General features: G+C 57.5%; 1 protein-coding gene across 3 annotated transcripts in view; it reads right to left on the reverse strand.

Annotated features, from left to right (window-relative positions):
- Positions 1-16724, reverse strand: part of ADCYAP1R1 (ADCYAP receptor type I) — a 54998-nt gene extending 38274 nt beyond the window's left edge. For 2 of the 3 annotated variants that reach the window (XM_004269934.4, XM_004269933.4), the window contains exons 1-3: positions 16559-16722; positions 5505-5643; positions 3894-3999 (exon numbers count right to left, since the gene is read on the reverse strand). In XM_004269934.4, the coding sequence (XP_004269982.1) occupies positions 3894-3999; positions 5505-5555 (157 nt within the window). In that variant the 5' untranslated portion in view covers positions 5556-5643; positions 16559-16722. Of the gene's footprint in view, positions 1-3893; positions 4000-5504; positions 5644-16558 lie in introns of all 3 variants that reach the window. The other variant, XM_012533043.3, reaches the window with a different exon arrangement.
- Positions 16725-17866: the final 1142 nt, after the last annotated feature.

Raw genomic sequence — 17866 nt, forward strand, 5'->3', positions numbered from 1 at the left:
TTCCTGTCTCTTCTCCAAGCCACTTCCCTCCTGCCCCTGCCAAGGCCGCTTCAGGCCTCCCTCTTCCATCTTCTCCAGAGTATGGGGCGTGGGACCCCCAAGGAGGACCACACCTGACCAGCCCACTTAGACGCAGGGAAGGCCTCCAGACTGATGCGAGCCCGCAGTCCCACAAAGAGGACGTGCTGGCAGGACTCACCCTGGACAGCCAGGTTGGCCGGGCTGAGCCGAGAGAACACAAGTGGCCAGCCCAGCAGGCAGTGCCTGTGCCCTGTGTGGGTCTGGGGACGCTCCAGAGAGGAGGCGCAGGTTCCCACGCACAGGAGTCCTTTCTGCTTCTCTCTAGGCACAAGAGCACCGCAGCACAAGAGGGCCCTCCCTGGCTGGGACAGCAGACCTGGGTCCTGTCCCAGAGCTGGCTCTGGCCCTCGGTGTGACTTGGCCAGCGACGCCCAACTCTGGCCTCAGCCTCTCCGTGCGTCCCATGATACAGCCGGACTTGGTGCTGTCTCAAGGTCTGTTTAGCATTCAGGAGTTTGGAACGAGGGACAAAACCACTAAATATATCACCTCAACAACGGTCCCAATAAACATCTTTAAAACCCGCCAGGACGCTGTAGGCAAAACCACCCAGTCAGAAAGCTTGCTTTCACTCTCCGCTATCTTACCTATATTTTCTACCCCCTTCAGCTGCCTGCTGAGCGCCGGTGCCCCTCCCTAGCATATCTCTGTCCCTCGGCTTCCATTCTGAAGGCCCCTATATGCAATACGGTCCCACATTCTCTTTGCGGTGAAGGTCCCAGGATCAGTGAGGGATATGGGTTTGAGGGGATGCAGGTGTCATCCTGGGAACCCCTCACCACCACCCCTACCACACGTACATGCCACAGACACACCTCCCCTCTAGCAGATCAGTGTCTTCATTCCAATGCACTCACTTTATGGGATTTAAAAGATCATGGGGACACACAAGTTATATATATATATATCTCTACAAGCATTGCTGTGAATACACACTCACAGTCACTGGAACAAGCTGACAGATTTTCTTTTTCAAGTGTGTTTCCGGGACATCGGCTGACCCCTGGCCAGCGTTCTGTGCATGGTGTATGTGCTTGGGACAGAAGGGGCAGGGGCGGTGCAGAGAAGGGGTACAGCAGGAGGGCTGGCCTCTCTCATTTCACCCCAAGCACATACATTCATACCATAATGCTGATTCTCGCTTATAGTCAGATTGGACTCTTGGCTCCCAGGCAGGTTTGCCTGGACGCTGGGGGCTGCTCTCTGGCCCAAGTTGACATAAGCACCCTGGTAGAGGCTATTCTCTGGCCAACCCAGTGGCTCTCAACCTTGGATACACTTTAGAATCGTCGGGAGGCTTTTAACACGTACTCTCAACAAGTGCCCCCGTCCGAACGCCAATCACGCTGGTGTGGGGAGGTCCTGGCCGTCAGCATCTTTCAATTCTCCCAGAAGCTCAGCAGGCCCCACCCCTGGCTTTGCCCTCACTCCGCCCGGGCCGGACACCTAAGATCCCAGCTCGTCATGTGAGTTGAATGAGTGCACGAGAGCGTGAGGGGATAAGTGAGCGAATGAATGAGCAGGTGGATGGGTCAGTGAAATTCTTCCACAGGCTTGGGGTCGTTTGACCAGGTTCAGGTTTGGGGGTGACCTGACTTACAGGGCCCCCGAGGCAGGGCTACAAGAGGGAGCTCCAGGCAGGGTCCTGGGCAAAGCTGGAGGCACGGCAGCTCAGGGGATGCCACCACTGCCGTCCCCTCCGACCTCCAACTCCAGCGGCGGCAGACGTGCAACACACAGATACCTGCTCCCGGGCCCTCAGCCACACGTCCCTCTAGCCCATCCCCACTGACTCCAATTCAGGGTTCCAGACCTAGGGGGGGACTCACTCCCTTCCCCCACCCGCCTCTTGCTGCTGTGGTTCCCGCAGCCCAGAACATCCATCCCTCAGCTCTCACCTGCCATTAAGTGCCTACTCCTCCCTAGGGCCTAACTCAGGGGTTCTTAGCCTAGTTTCTCGTCAGAATCGCCTGGGGAGCCTCTAAAAATCACAGTGACTCCAGTGGAGTGAGGCTCTGGCCTAACTGGTTTGGATTGTGTCCTGGGTACATTTTCCTCAAAGCTCCCTGGTGACTCTGACGTACAGCCAGGTCTGAGGACCAAGGACCTGATGTAAAGGCCACCTTCTCCATGAATCCTTCCCCACAGAGAATTCCTTTCATCGTCCTCTCCTGAGCATGCCTGGGGGTGGGAGCCCCTCCCGGCAGCACTGGTCTGCCCCTCCTGGGCTGGCATCCATCCTTCCATCTGCCTCACTCACACTCACACCTCTGCCTGGATGCCCCTGGGGGGAAGGCGGCGGGGTGGGGGGGGGAGGTCTTGTCCTCTCCCTGCCTGGGGCTCCACAGGTGCAATTCACCTACAAGCCTGCTGGCCCAGTCCCAGCCCCACATCCCACCTCGACCCACCCCTACGGAACGCTTCCTACTACTCGATCCCAAGTACACCTGAGAGCTGCGAAGCAGGAACAATGGCCCCGGGTTGGGAGGGAGGCACCTGGGTTCCAGGCCCACCTGAGCCTGCCACTCCCCCTTCCTATGGTTCTAAAGTCACTGCCCTCCAGGCTCCACATTCCCATCCCCTAGACAAGAGGCCTGGACAGGATATTCTTTGAGTCTCCCGCAACCGTGCACCCACCTAGGCCCCCTGCCTCAGGTTCCCTGGCTGGTGAGGCCTCAGATCCACTTTTGGCCTCAATGAGAGTTGAGCAACAGCTCACCTGGAGGGAAAGGACAGCATGGCTGGGAGTCACTCCATTACCAGTTAATGCCTGCTGAGCTGACTGGCTGGGGAGCCCAGCCCAGCGGGACGATCACATTTAACTGGGCTGCTGACTAACCCCGCATTTAAACGGATGGTGCCCAGAAGAGCTCCCTGTAAATGGGGAGGAGCGGGGGGAAAGTGGGTCCCTCCAAGGTGGGTGGAGGACCCCACCCTCCAGTGACTGGTGAGTCCTCCAGCGATGCCCCCTACCCCCAAACCCCCAACTTCCCACACAGACCCTCTCCCTGGCCCTGCTGGAGTCAGGAAGCCGAGGGTGCCCTTGCTCTACGGGCCTCAGCGTCCCATCTGCACAGCAGGGGAGTCAGGAGGAAAGGGGTTACACAGGACCACTGGTTCTCAGCCGGGGCCATGCCACTCCCTTGGGACATCTAGAAAAGTGAGGCTTTGGGGACTGTCATTGAGATCAGGGGCAGTTAGGGGTATCTAATGGGACAGCTAAGGCCACTGCATGTCCTGCGGTGCGTGGTACCATCCAGCACAAGGAAGCAGCATCCGGCCCCCCAGGCTGGTAGCAGCCCCAGGAGAACGGAAGCACCAGACACGCACAGGACTGGGGCTCCTGCTGCCTTGTTCTCTCCCTTATGACGGAGTGAGCCGAGGAGATGGGAATGACCCCACACCTCATGCTCTGGGGAGACCAGGTGCTCTCTAGCTCGGCCACCAGCAACAGCTGTGTCCCTTCCACCACCAGGCCCAGGCGGCCTGCTAACGAGCTCTCCGACAGCCACTGCTCAGCCCAGACACCAGCTCTATCCCAGCTCCCATGGGAGTGAAGGTGGCCACGTCCAGTCACCCGGAATAGCCCCTTCCAGAGGGAGGCATCCAGGGCAGGCCATCCCCAAGGAGGGCAACCCCAGTGTCACTGCCTAGAGCAGATCCAGGGCTCCATCACCCTAAGGGGCTTTCTGAAGGACCCAGGGACCTGTACCCTCCACTACTTTCTATAAGTTGGCCAGAGGCTGGGACATCACTTCTAAGGCTGGCCTGGATGTGCCAGCGATGGTGGCCCTCCCCGCCACCCTCCTCACCTGGGGAGGAGTCATTCAAGCCCATCAGCTCGTTGGCCCTCTGGATCTTCTCCAGGCACATGGCTTGTCCCTTCTTGAAGATGCAGTCAGAGTGCATGGCGGTAGCCTGCAGGAGGCACAGGGGATACATGGTGAGAAGGAACAGGGAGGTTCACCGACAAGCCCTGCTACCTAAGCCTCCGGGGCAGTGGGAGAAGTGGAGTGACAGAAGCAGGAAGACGCCAGTGACAGAGAGATTTCAGAGCCAGCGGGGACCCTGCCTCCACTTCGTCACAGACGCCATGAGGACTCTTCCCCTTCACCAACTCAGTGTGGGACCTGGGCAGATCCCACCCGCTTCCTGGGTCTCAGTTTCCATGTCTTATAATAACATTAGCACACACAGAGCACTGTACTAACTGAGTGCATTACTCTGTCATATGCACGCATATATATATCAAGAGCACTACAAAGCAGGCGCTATTTTTACCATTTCCCATTCCACAGATGGGAAACTTAAGCACAGAGACGTTACGAAACTTGCTCAGGGTCACACAGTGTAGTAGACTGTACAGCCAGGATTCAAACCCACGCAGTCCAGCTCCAGAGACCACGAGGCTACAAGTGCACTTTAGGGGAGCAAGCAGGAGGTGAGAAAGAGGAGGGGCTGAGAGAGCTCATCCTCTCTCTCCTCTGGGGGCCTGGGAGCTGCAGGTGAAGGACAGTGGTAGCATTCCGTGGGGCTCAGTAGCCACTCTCATCTACTCCTGCCCCATGTGACAAAGGAGGGAACTGAGGCTCAGAGAAGTTTAGAAACTCCTGCCCAAGGTCACACGGCTGGTTAGTGGCAGATACTGGATTTAAGTGTAGGACCAAGTAACTTCAAAGCCCATGGATGCTATCACGACAGCTGTATCCTAGTGTTGTCACTTCAACTCAAAACGCCAGGGCAGGGATGGTCCCATAAGGGGATGCTGGCGAGTGTGGAGGCAGGCACAAGGCAGCCCAAGCTGCCAGAGCAGTGCTCAGGGATCCAGTCTAGCTCAGACCGTTCACAGATGTGCACGGAAAGGGATGAGCCGGTCTGTGGCTCACACAGTAAGGCAGGGCAGAGGCAGGACTGGCATCCAGGGCTCTGAAGACAGCTGCATCCATGCTGGTCAGAATTCCCAGGCTGAGGGGCGGGGGCCAATGTCTGGGAACCCTGCACCCCATCCCTCTCACTCAGAGACATGAGCAGAGAGCAGCCTTCTGAGCTCTAACCTGCCAGAGACTAGTGAGCTGGGGACCAGGATCACAAGTGCCTTCTGCAGCCTCGACGAGGGCCCCTGCATACGGTTGAGCAGGTTGTGTACTGTACAACTCTAAAGGCTGCCACATATGTTACTATCATAACAGATTTGTAAATTATGTAACAGTTTCTGGTCAAATCGGTACAGGGTCTTGAGGAAGGGGTACCCTTTTTAGTTAACCCAGAAGTGCCAGATGGTCCAGGGGTGTACTGGCAGAGATGCCAGCCATGTGAATTGAGCTCGGCTGATAGCACACAAAAGACACAGGTTATCTGGGGTGGGAGCTCAGGTGAGCCTGGGGTTCTAGCTGGTCGTGGAGGGGAGGGTCCTGGGCCCTTACCATAGGCAGCAGAAGGAGGGCAGCCAGGGAGGCCTGTATGACACTGGCCATGATGCTTCTCAGCCCAGAAGGAGGCTCAGGCCAGTGCTGCCCGCCTCTCACTCACAGCAGCTGCTGTTCAGCCCCAGGAATCTACAGGCTAGAAAGAAAGGAAAGGTATGAATCCTGCGGGTCCGGCGGCATAAGAGGGGCGGCGACAGCCCCCCACCCCTACCTGCAGCAAAGCCTCCAAGGGTAACCCCCCTCCATGCCTTTGTGCTGTTCTTTATTCTTCTATCCCACAAGCATCGGCCGAGGGCCTACTCACTACCAGGCACTGGTGATACAGCAGGGAACACGCTGGCTCGGGCGCCTACAAGAATGGTCTGAATGGCTTTCTCCTCTGCAGCAGGTGACTGTGTCCCCAAATCTCCCTCCACAGGAAGAGTTTTAGCTGGCACATGCGTGCCCACCTGGAGAGGACATTTCCAGGTGCCTCTTGCTCTCAGGTGCGGGCATATGATGAATTTCCCACCTATGGAAGGTGGGTGACAGTGACACGTGCCACCTATGCGCCACCTGTCCCTAAGGCATCACGTGCTCACCCCTGCTGCTCTTTCCCCCTCCCCGATGCCAGACCCAGGCTGGACAGAGCCGCCAGGACAACACCAAGAGGCGGGGAGCGACACACCGAGAGGAGCCGGGATGACTGAGCGCACCCGCGGCGCTGAGCCACGCAGCCAGCCTGACGGCCTACCTAGCTACAGGCTGCTACGTGCCCTCCTCTCTAACTCACTCACTCATACAGGGCCGCTTTGTTCCAGCAGCCAAGCCGGTCCCCAACAAACATAGCCTCCTTTCACCCTGCCTCAGCCTACTTGGCCTCCAGGATAAAGCCTTTACCAGTGCAACAGACAAAAAGAGTGACTACTGAGAAGGATGTGCCTGGACCTCGAGGACCTTCCCCCCAGAGCTCCCGTGGCTCTGAGGCCCGAGTTGCTACTAAGGACCAGAAAGGGCACGGGCAGTCGAGTGAGGAGCCTGAGGGAGCCCCAGCACATGCCCAGAGGAAGAGTCCGGTCAGCTTCTAAAACTGATCATTAACACATATTCCCTGCAAGCCAGCAATTCTGCATCTGGGTGTCTATCCTAGAGAGAGATTTGTGCTTATACAGAAAGAAGCACATGCAAGGATATTCACTGCAACATCATTTAAAATAGCATCAACAGCAAAAAATGCGGCAGCCAACCATCCTTCGAGCAGGCACTGTTAACAGGCCCCTGCATAGCCATACAATGAAATACTATACAGTAATTAAAATGTTTTGTTACTATTATTATTAAAGAGATTGAGTTATTATTAAAAAGATTGTCAGCGCCACCACTAACCCACAGGTGGCTGGTTTAAGAGGCCCATGGGGGCTGCTTCCCAACCATGAGTCCTTACACACCCCCCATCAATGGGCAGAGCAGCCAGTACCCTGGGGCCCTTTGTGCCCCCAGTGGCTGCCTCCCACGCCTCCCTCCCTCTCTCCTTGCCTCCACAAGCTCCCCTTGGCCTCTCCAAGCTCAATCTGGTGACAAACGAGCACCCGAAAAGGAGAAAGAAAACCAGCCGCAGGAAGGTTCAAGGAAAAGGGGGTCCGTTTCATCTACCCACTGTTCTGCCTTTTTGGCGCCCACTTGGAAATACTGAGGGAGGCTTTGGTATCCCCAAGAGATGCTCTGAGAAGCCCAGGATAGCCGTGGGGATGCTGGCCCAGCCTCTCCCCAGGGACCTTCCATACACCTGGTGGCCACAGGCTGCCTCTGGCATGATGTGACACCAGTGGTCCGCATAGGGGTCGGTCATCTCCACTATCCCTGGGGAGGCCAGGGCCCTGTCTGCAGGGAGCTGGTGCTCCCTACCAACCCGGCTGGAAGAGAGGAAGGCCGGGCCCACAGCTTCTCAGCAGATGCTAAAGACTGAGGGCCTAGAGGAGCTACTAAGGCAGAAGGCCTCCGAGACCTGGATTGACTCTCCCGCACAGAGGACAAGGTCAAGCCAAGGCCTGCTGGCGTCTGGAGTCAAGGAGGCTTCCACCCAGGACAGTCCTGGGTACCCCCAGCACCTCCCTCGACACAGCCTGTGGCCTGGGCCTGGGTTCTGGCCTCAGCACTTGGCCACAGTCAAGACCTTTGCTTCTGCGGGTCTCAGCCTTCTTAGCCGAGAGGAAGGTGACTCACCACCTCAGCTCCCTCCTTGGCCTGCCTCACAGCCAGCCGGGCCCAGACAAAGCCAGAGGATGGAAATGGATGCATGGCCTGTGTCTCTAAGGACACACGTTGCTCCTTCCTGGAGGCCGTCGCCCTTGTACTCCCAGCAACGTGCCACCAGAAACACATCTCTTGGGAGAGACCTCTGCCCTGGGACATAAAGCAAGCTTCCTGGAGGAAGAGGCCTGGGAAGAGAGAAGAGTGCTCAGGGCCCCCTGAGACGGCAACAGCACTACGCCCTTCCTTCGGGACTGGGTCCCCACAAATGAGACTCACGGCCTCCTCCCCCGAGCCCTGACCCGGGATGCAAGATGAGTTCTGACCTCTTAACACAGTCCTCAACATGGGCTGCTCAGCACAACCACTGAGGAGTGTTTAAAAACACCCCTGCCCATGGGGCTTCCCCGGTGGTGCAGTGGTTGAGAGTCCACCTGCCGATGCTGGGGACGTGGGTTCGTGCCCTGGTCCGGGAAGATCCCACGTGCTGCGGAGCGGCTGGGCCCGTGAGCCATGGCCGCTGAGCCTGCGCGTCCGGAGCCTGTGCTCCACAACGGGAGAGGCCACAACAGTGAGAGGCCCGTGTAAAGCAAAAAAAAAAAATACCCCTGCCCGACTAAGTCAGAATGCCTGGGTATCAGTGTTGTTTAAGTTCTTCAAGTGATTCTCATGTATAGATAGGATTATAAAGACTCCATTTTAACCTTAACTTATTAGAACCAAGAGAGCTGGCCTGGGAGAGCTAGTGGCTTGCCCAGCTGGGGATGCTCTGGGGGGCAAGCGGGTGGCAGCGGGCAAGCAGAGAAGGAGTTTGTGTTCTGAGGACTGGCGATCTCTCTCTCTTTCTCTCTCTCTCTCTGACACACACACACACACACACACACACACACACACACACACACACACACACAGAAACAGGTTTACAAAGAAGAGCATAAAGACACGTCAACTCCACAGAGAGAGACATTTATCCCCAGGGCACGCACCTGAAGGCATCAATACAAACACCCATGTGTGGAATACACAAAGGTGGAGATTCCTGCAGGGACTGAGAGCTCCACGCGCCTTCACAGAAATGCAGAGGCACACTCAGAGCACAGCACAGAGGTATGTGCAGAGGCATCACACAGCGACTTAGACCTTCACATGTTTATCAGATTATTGGTGCATATTATCACACACACACTCATTCTGCAAAGGCATTCAGATATTCAGCGGCAGTCAGATGTATCTGGATTCAGATGTGGCCGCAGGTACACACACATATGAGCATGCGCGGGGACACACACACACACACACACACACACACACACACACACACACACACAGTGCCCAGACTTGCGGGCTGCTTATCCCTGCAGTGGATTAAAAACAAGCTGAAGCGATCAGAGGCCCCCGCCTAACCATCCCCCCGCTCCCTGCTTTGTCACCAGGCTGCTCAGACAACGCGGCGAACCAGGAGAGCGGCGTGCCCCCAGCCCAGCGCCACAGGGTGGAGGGGCTGGGGTACTCTCAACACGAGGCCTCCTCTGGCACTAGACCCGGGTTCCTGATTCCCACTTTTGCCCCCTCTTGTTCACCTTCCCCAACCACAGTCCACCCTCTGCCCAACAGGACACAGACACTCGCTAGCCAAGAGACGGAAAGAGGGAAGCTGGGAGCTCCCAGGCCTTGACCTTCCCACTCCCGACCTCAGCTGGAAACCTCAGAGACGACCTCCTGCAGCCTCTCCAGGATGGTGACCTCAGCCCCCACCTCTTCTCCCCTGACCCCCGCCCCGAGGCCACTGGGCACAGCCCCTGCGGGACAATGCTCAGAGGTTACGGTCTGAGGCCACCTGTCCCAAACCTCATACTCCTCTGGACCACATGCCTGGCTCCTCTGTCCCAGGAAGGCACTTTGAGATGTGTCCCCTGGGTCAGCCATTCCCAGCCCTGTCCCCTGCACCCTGTTCCAGCTGCCTCTCTCCTCTGGACTCCCCCAAGCTGCCAGTGACCCTCCTAAGGGCCAGGCCTGGCCACTGCAGCCTGGGGTTGGACCCTCCCCTCCCTGAGGATGGATGCTGGGCTCTTTCAGCCCAGCCACGCATGTGGCTCTGGATGACCTGGTCACTGATACTCCCAGGTGCTCTCTCTTGGGTCCAGGCTCTGCTGGGATAAACTGGCTTTTGCAACTAATCTGAGGACAATTAAACTACCTCCTGGCATTCAGTGTGGTGGACTCATGAACCATTTTGCTAGGGTTTTAAGCTTAAAGACCTCAGGGAAGCCACTTAACTTTTCTGTGGCTCAATTCAATTATATGTAAAAATGGAATAACAGTAATACCTACTTCATAGATGTTACTGGGAGGCATCAACCAATTGATATAAGTAAACTATGGAGAGCGGAGTATAGCCTGGCTCCCAATAAGGGCTACACATGTGTTAACTATTATTATTATCTTACCACTTTGTGTTCAGGTTTTTTCACCTTCCTGCTGCCACCTCCACCACCATAAGCCCTCTGTCATATTCAAAATAGGAACATCAGGCCTGCTGCACTCTTACCTGCTGATGGCTAACATTTATTAACCACTCGGTACATGCCAGGCACTCTTCCAAATGATCAGTATGCATTAACTCATTTCACCCGCCCCAAACCCATGCAGTCGTTCCTAGCATTATCCTCATTCTATAGCTGAGGCGACTGAGGCACAGAAAGGCTAAGCAACTTCCCTAAGGACACACAGCAAGCATGTGGTAGAGCTGGGAAGTGAACCGAAGCAGCTTGGCTCCAAAGCTTGTGCACTCCATCCCTATGCTCCTGCCACTCTCTGTTATTGGTAAAAGGAAGACCAGTTCAGAGTCCATTGGTACCCTAGTAGTACCCTCTCACATCCCTGGGGACTGGCCAGGCCCTCTGCTACCCTCTGCCCACACTTCTATATCTGAAGCACCCTCCTTAAGAAGAGTGAATTACAGACACAGCATTTCAGACCTGAAATGGACTTTAAAGGTCACCTCCCCTACAGTACGGAGTTTCCTGTGGGGAAACTGAGGCCAGAGGCGGGGGAGACACTTCCCAAGGTCACACAGGAGAGAGTCCCGGAGCCCTGCCTGGCGAGAACGCACGTGCCCCCCTTACAGACTTGGGAGGGTCTGCCCTCCTCAGGCCCCAGAAGCCCAGCGACTGGCCTGGGGCGGGAACAGAAAGAGCAGCTGTTTTCCTCCGGCGAGCCACTGCGCCAGGCACGCAGGAAGACGGCGTCATCAGTCAGCACACCGGAGCCAGCGGTGACTCACCGAGCTCTGACTTTCCGCGGGCAGTGGGAGGGGACTCGGAGACCCTGCAGCCACCCCCCACGCTGCCCCACAACCTGCAGGACCCTTTCTGCAGCCCCCCAGCTGAGAGTGGTCCAGCTCCTGGGCTGGCGCTCAGCCCTCTCCAGCAGGCAGTCCAGGGCCCTTGGGGAAGCTGATGTCTCTCCACTGCACCCTTCCAGGCCAGCCGTGAGCAGCACAGGCTCCTTTGCCTCCTGGGAGCCCCCCACAGTGGGAGGGCAGCATCTCACTCCTCCTTTCCATGGGGCCACACAGCCCTGGTCCCTCTTCTGCCCTCATGGAGCTGAGGCATCTCCTACTGGACTCCTCTGGCCGCTCCGCAGCCCTCTCCCTCGTGGGGCAGTGCCAAGCCTGGGCACCACACCAAAGATGACCCAGGGAAGGCAGATCCTTCACCTCCTTTGCTCTACACGTGCTCCCTTTATTAACGAAAGCTGAGCAGCACTCGCCTCCCACTTCCTCCTTGCCCTCCTAGTACAGAGGACCAGAGAGGGAAGCCCGAAAGATGAAGTACTGCCTCTCCAACTCACCCCTCAAAGGGAGAGAACTTAACTTCTTTCTGGGAGACAAGAACCTCTTTCCTCCCCAGTAAGGTCAGAGCTGATAAAGGTCAGCGTCCAATGCCGGAGTGAGGGGTGTTCTGGCAATCAATGGATTAATCATTAACGCTGACGTTCCCCTTTCAAAGCCTGGTCCCCGGAGTCCTGGGCACAGCAGGTGACAGAAGCCAGGTCCCTGGAAGGCCTACGATGATTCCACCCAGGCCCTGCATTTTACACAGAGGGAACCTGGGCTCAGGGTAGGGAAAGGCTGGGCACACATGCACACGGGTAGTAATATCCCATTTCACAGGTGAGGGTTTGAGGCCCGAAGAGACCCAGAGCCTTTCCCAAGGTCACGTTGCAAAGCCCTTCCACACTGGCTAGTTCAGGCACATCTCCTGTCCTGGAGGGGTCCTGGGAGTCCTCTGCCTGGGACAGCCCCCCAGGGCCTGAAAGAGGATGAGGGGAGAAGCATGGGAAGGAGGAAACAGAAGAAAGCAGAAAGGGGAAAGGAGGGACGGGAAGTGATGGAAGGCAGTGGGAGGTGCGTGGGGAGAGGGCGGGAGGGAGGGCACAGGAAGCAGGCTCTGGTCTGTGGAGAGTTTGCTTAGCACCTCCCAGGCGGGGGGTGAGGCTGGGGCAGGTGGGATGGCGAGCACTGCCACCTGCGCTGACCCCTGCTAGCCAGCAGTCACTCCAGAGTAGCTGTGAGGCCCTGGAAGGGCGGGCCAGCTCTGACTGGCACAGGTAGAACACGCGGTGGGGACCCTCAAACCCTGAGGAGTGCCGGGTGGATGGGTTTAGGAAGGTGAATGCGGCGTGTCGAGGGACCCAGCAAGATACGAGGAGTTGGGGGTGGACGAGAGGGTGGAAGTCTGGTGCTAGTCTGCGGATGCCAGGGACACTGCAGCCTAGCTCCACGGGAGAGGGCTGGGGGCACTGAAGAGTGTTACAGGGCAGTGACGTGCTAAGCTGCCCGTTTAGGGAGTATTCCTCAGAAGTCTGGTGAGCTGAGCGGAAGGAGCAAAGCGCAGGCAGAAAACCTATCCTGGATTCAGGGTAGAGGTGATGGGGGCCTGGGCAGGGAAGGGCAGCTGGAATGGAAAGTGGGGGACAGAATCCAGAGGCTTGGGCAAGTGGGAAAAGAAAGTCTCCCTGGCCCACCCCTCTGGGGAAATGGCAGGAAAGAAATGTCAGAAGGGGACAGACAGGAGGGATAGGAAGAAACCAAAGGCAGGACCCGATTCACCACACGACCTTAAATCAGACACTGGGACATCGGAAGTGCCCGCAAAGGAACTGTATGTTTAGTCTTTTGTCTCAGCCACCCTTCTCTGATGCCCATTTTTCACGGGGGAAAGGTGACAGCTAAGGCAATGCCTGGAGCTGGGAAAAGAATGTCCAGATATTCCACAAGGCCAATTTAACCTCCTGCCACCACCTCCAGGAAGCCCACCCCGGCTGCACCCACCTCCACTGGCCTCACCCTCCTCTGAGAACTACCAGCCCTAGATGAGGAGCCCCTTACTCCTGCCTCGGCTGTTTCAGGCCTCATCCTTCTCTTTGTGAGTTTGACGCCTGTCTGGGAACAAGGGGCATATCCAGGTTTCCCTGAGGTTTTCCTACTGGTGGAGATGGGCATGCCCCTGGCCAAAGAGGGTGAATGGGAATGGGAGCTCAGGACCTGTTTGGTGAGCTCGGCGACGCGATGTCCTTTCATTTTCAGGCATGGATGTTGTCTCCGGGTGTCCTTAGTACAGGAGATTTATCACATGAACACAGCAGAGGCCTGTCTAAGGTAGGATGCTGAGGCCAGGCATTACATAGATGGGCACCCTGAGCTCCAGGCAGCGTGAAGGGAAGGCCCCCCCTAGGGCGGCTTGGGCCCCCAGGACTAAGCCCCTCCCTTCTTCCACCTCTTAAACCACTTCTCTTTGCTAACCTACAGCCCAGGGGTTCACAAACCCTTCCAGCAGGTCAGATCCGGCCTGTCACCTATTTTTGTACAGCCAGTGAGCCAAAAATGTTTTTTAATCTTCAAATGGTCAGGAAAAAATTAAAAGGCTCATACTTCATGACACAGGAAAATTGTACGAAATTCAAACTTGTGTCCGTAAATAAAGATGATCAGAACATAGCCCTGCTCGTTTGCATAAGTATCATCTATGGCTGCTTTTACGTTATGACAGCAGGATGGAGCAGTTGCAACCTAGTGTACGGCCAGCAAAGCCTAAAATATTTACTATCTGGCCCTTTACAGAAAAAGCCTACCCACCCTCGTTCCACCCTCACGCAACAACACACACACGCTTTCTCCACTCAGTGCAACGTGCATCTGGACGCTCATTAAGGACGAATTTGTGATCTTCATTGGGCAGACGTCTGAGTCCCCAGGTGTGTCGAGATCTATGTGAGAGGGTGTGTCCCCTTGTCCGTATGTATGGCGTGCTCTGCTGTTGTATGTTTGCCCCCGTTCTCTGGCAGGTGTCATGGGAAACCTTTATGCCGCCCCGGCAGTGTGTCACTCCCTCTCTGTGTGTCACTGTGGAGGTGGCTGTCACCATGTGCCTCTGACGGCATCCAGGGCTCAGTACAAACACGCCGCAGCTGAAGAGTTTGCAGCCTGAATGTTGCCAGGCAGCTGGACCACTAGGTCCAGCCCAGTCAGACCCTGGACTTGTAGATTCCTCCATTCAGAGGTGGCCGAGGCTTCCAGGGCCTCTAGTTCCACCTGTCTGAGGCATGGGACCTCTGCTCACATACCTCCCCAGACAGGAAACCCACAGTCACCCCAAGTGTCGGCTCCACACTGGGTAGCTCTCAGGGAAGCAAGGCCTTCCTGGCACTGAGCTGAGCTCGTGCTCTGTGCTTGGCACACCTTGGTTCTGCCCTCTGGCAGACAGCACAAGGTGTCCTCTGCTTAACAGTGCCAGCCCTGGGTCAATGAAATCTTCACCCCTAAGAGGCCAGAGACCTGGGACACTGAACCTGAGGCCACATCCCCAGGAAGAAAGCCACCTTGTGGCCTTAGCTCTTGTCTTTCCTAGGCTCTTAGGTGTAGATACTGATCTCTAAACACCCATTTTGTTTTGTTTTGTTTATTCAACACAAATTGAGGAAGTGTCCCAAAGTAGGAGCACGGCAAAGAGGGGTGGCCGCACGACAAAGGATGTATTCCAAAGCGTTTCTCCAATCAACGCCCTGCCAGCCTTAACCTTACACAAAACAGGACCTTAATGAAACTTTTAGCCTGATTAGTTCTTAGAATGTAGGAAAGAGTCCTTCAAGAGGCTTCCCAGAGATAACCCCTCTCACTGCACATAGGGGCAAACAGAATCATACGGTCTTGTCCCAGACACAGAATCCTGGATGAACTACCCACCACAGGGGAGGGAAGGCACCGGGTTCGCCTCCCTGGTCACCCCACACACACTTGTTGATGAATTGTTTGGAAGATCTGGACAGGGCCTGCCCCAGTGTGTTGTGTCTCTAATTCATATACTCAAATTTTGACTGGTGTCCAGACTGGCACCTCTACTTGCCCTCCCCAAAGTCAGTGGAGAAGAGGAGCCCCAGATTCATCTGAGGACTGGGGGTTCTGCCAACCCGACCTGCACCCAGCACCAACTCAGACTGGCCCCCTGAAAAAATCTGAGCGTTGCTGCCCCCCAACCAAGGCCCATACATAGTTTTGTATCCCCTTCAGAAGCCCACAGCCGCTCAGAGCCTCCAGCCTGACCTTCACCATGCTTGTCTGCCTCTGCCCAAGAGGGTCCCAAGGCAGGCTGCCATCCACAGACTGGGTAGCCCCCTCCCATCCCCCAGCCGCCCCCAATGCAGCGCTGCTCACTAGAAGAGCCAAACGCTGTATATTTTCTTTTGGTGTGTGTGGGAAGGCGGGGGGAGCGGATAAGGGAGACATGCACCTGCACTAAAAGCATAGAAATCATCTGGAGCATTTAGCAGGGGTCCTCCATCCTTCCCCCAGCAGCTTTCAAAGGGGGTCTGAGCACGGGCCAGGGGTGAGCTTCCACTCCCAGCTCCACGTGAAATACAATCAGCTCCTGGCTGGGCTCTCCCCTGAGCGTCTAGCTCCATCCATTGGCACCCTGGCCCCTTCGGACCACCCGCCACCCAACCTGCAAAGGTCCTGCCTGCCCAGGATGTGGGCCCCAGCCTCCCGCAGCTGCAGCACGAGCCTGTGCCTTTAAGGCAGTGGGCAGAGGTCTCATCTCAGGCGAGCCCACTTCAGCCAGGGGAGGCCACCGCGTTTCTCCCACAGGCCCCCGTGGGGCGTTTCCTCGCGGGATCGCAGAAGCCCAGGCATCCGGACCCCCGCCTCTCTGCGCCGCGGGAAACCGAGAGATGACTCTCTTCTGAACAATCCCGAAGGTGTCACTACAGGGGAACATTCTCCGCCGGCCCATACTCCACTCTGTACACAGCACGCCGCTTGCCCACCCCTCAAATCCCGTGAGGACTGCGGTACCCAGCCCCCTGGGGACCCTCCAGCTTCGCCTGGCCGCGTCCGTCTGCCCTGGGAGTAGAGAGACAGGTCCCTGTGGGTCCCTCCGGCCGCAGTGCCTTCCCTGCCCCTGGTCCTCCCTTCTGGCACGGAGAGGGGCGCGAGGTAGCTAGCCCACCCCACCCCCTGCGAGCTGCAAAGATCGGTCGCCCCCGAGCATGATCCCAGATATTGGGAGGGCGGGGGAGGGGGGCGAGAGGGAGGGTATCAGACAGTCGCGCAGGATGGGTGCAGCAGCGGGAGACGGCTTCATTTAGGTTTCGGGAGGTTGGCCCCGCTCTGGCCCTGGCCCGCTCTCCGTCGGTGAAGGACGCTGCTTGCGGAGACAGCCGAGCTGGAGGAGGGGCTCCGCGATCCCCAAGGGGCGAAGGTTCTGGAGTCGGGGGAGGGCGGACAGGGCTTAGAGGGGCAGGGGCGGCGGGGCGGCCCTTACCTGCTCACAGCGGGGCCTCGCCGCGGGGCCGCGGGCTGCGGGTCGGCCCGGGGCAGACTGCGCGCCCCGAGCCGCCCGAGGACGGGGAGCGTGTGCGCTCAGCAGCGCGCGCCGAGCCCGGGTCTCCGCGTCCGTGTGTCCGCCGGCTGCCGGTATCCGTGGGTCCCTGCGCGGCGGAGTGAGCTTGTGCGCACGCGGGGACCGCGCTCGCCTGGAGCCGCCGCTGCCGCCGTCAGTAGCCGCCTGGGGCCCGAGCGCAGCGCCCCCCGCCTGCCCTCGCCCGCCCTGCGCCGCGCGCCAGCCCAGCTGGGTCTGGGCTGCGGAGAGGCGCCGCCTCCACCGCGAAGCCAGGCCTGCGGCAGGAGGGAGGCGAGCGACCACCGCCTTCCCCCAGCGCACTTCGCAGGCTGGGGGTGGGGTACAGGCCAATGGGCGCCCGGGGGAGGGGTTAGGCCGGGGATGGGGTGGAGCGGGACCCCGCCCGCCGCACATGGGAGCAAGAGCTTCGGCTGGGAGACCTGGGGGCGAGGATGCGGAGGCAACAATTCCCTCTGTAGTTCGGCTTCCGGGGCTCAGCGTCGGGCCTTCCCCGGGGCTCACCGCCCTCCTTTCAACCCTCCCGAGATACCCAGAGCGAGAAACCCTCTGCCTTCTCCCTGCCACGTCCTCCTGATTTCCTGTCTGAGCCAGCTCCTCCTCCTCCAGGAAGCCTTCCTTACAGGGCAAGTCCCAGACTCCCCTTGGGATTTTCTTTGCCCACGCAGCCCTGGCCTGGGAAAGTCAGCTAGCTCCGGCATTCCTGCCTGGATGTCTTCAAATGTGATCCCCTAGAAAACGCCTCTATGGCCAGAAAAGGGAGGTGGGGGCCTTACCGGGGCGGCCTACAGCAACTTACGATGACAGTGCTCTGGAGTCAGACTGCCTGGCTTCAGTCCCTGCTGTGCCAGGGCTAGCTCTGTGAGCTGGGGCAGGGGACTGGGCATCTCTGAACCTCAACTTCTTCCCTGTACGTGGGAATCATTGTATGTACCCCCCACCTCTTAACAACATCATTAAACAAGAATGGTACACACATCCCAAAGTAGGTTTTCACTGATTTTATTTCCTCACTAATGAATTAATTACTATGGCTACTGTTATTGTAGTACCACTCAGCCTCCTAGTACAGATGGATAAGTTGAGCCTTAATGCGGGGAACTAAACAGGTCAAGACAATGTAGCCAGTTGGTGGTGGAGCCAAAGCCTGACAGAGAACAGTTACCCACTCCCACCAGCCAGCTCATTGCTCCCACCTGCCCCTGCTCACGG

Source organism: Orcinus orca, chromosome 9 (assembly GCF_937001465.1).
Source record: "Orcinus orca chromosome 9, mOrcOrc1.1, whole genome shotgun sequence".
Classification (NCBI taxonomy): Eukaryota; Metazoa; Chordata; class Mammalia; order Artiodactyla; family Delphinidae; genus Orcinus; species Orcinus orca.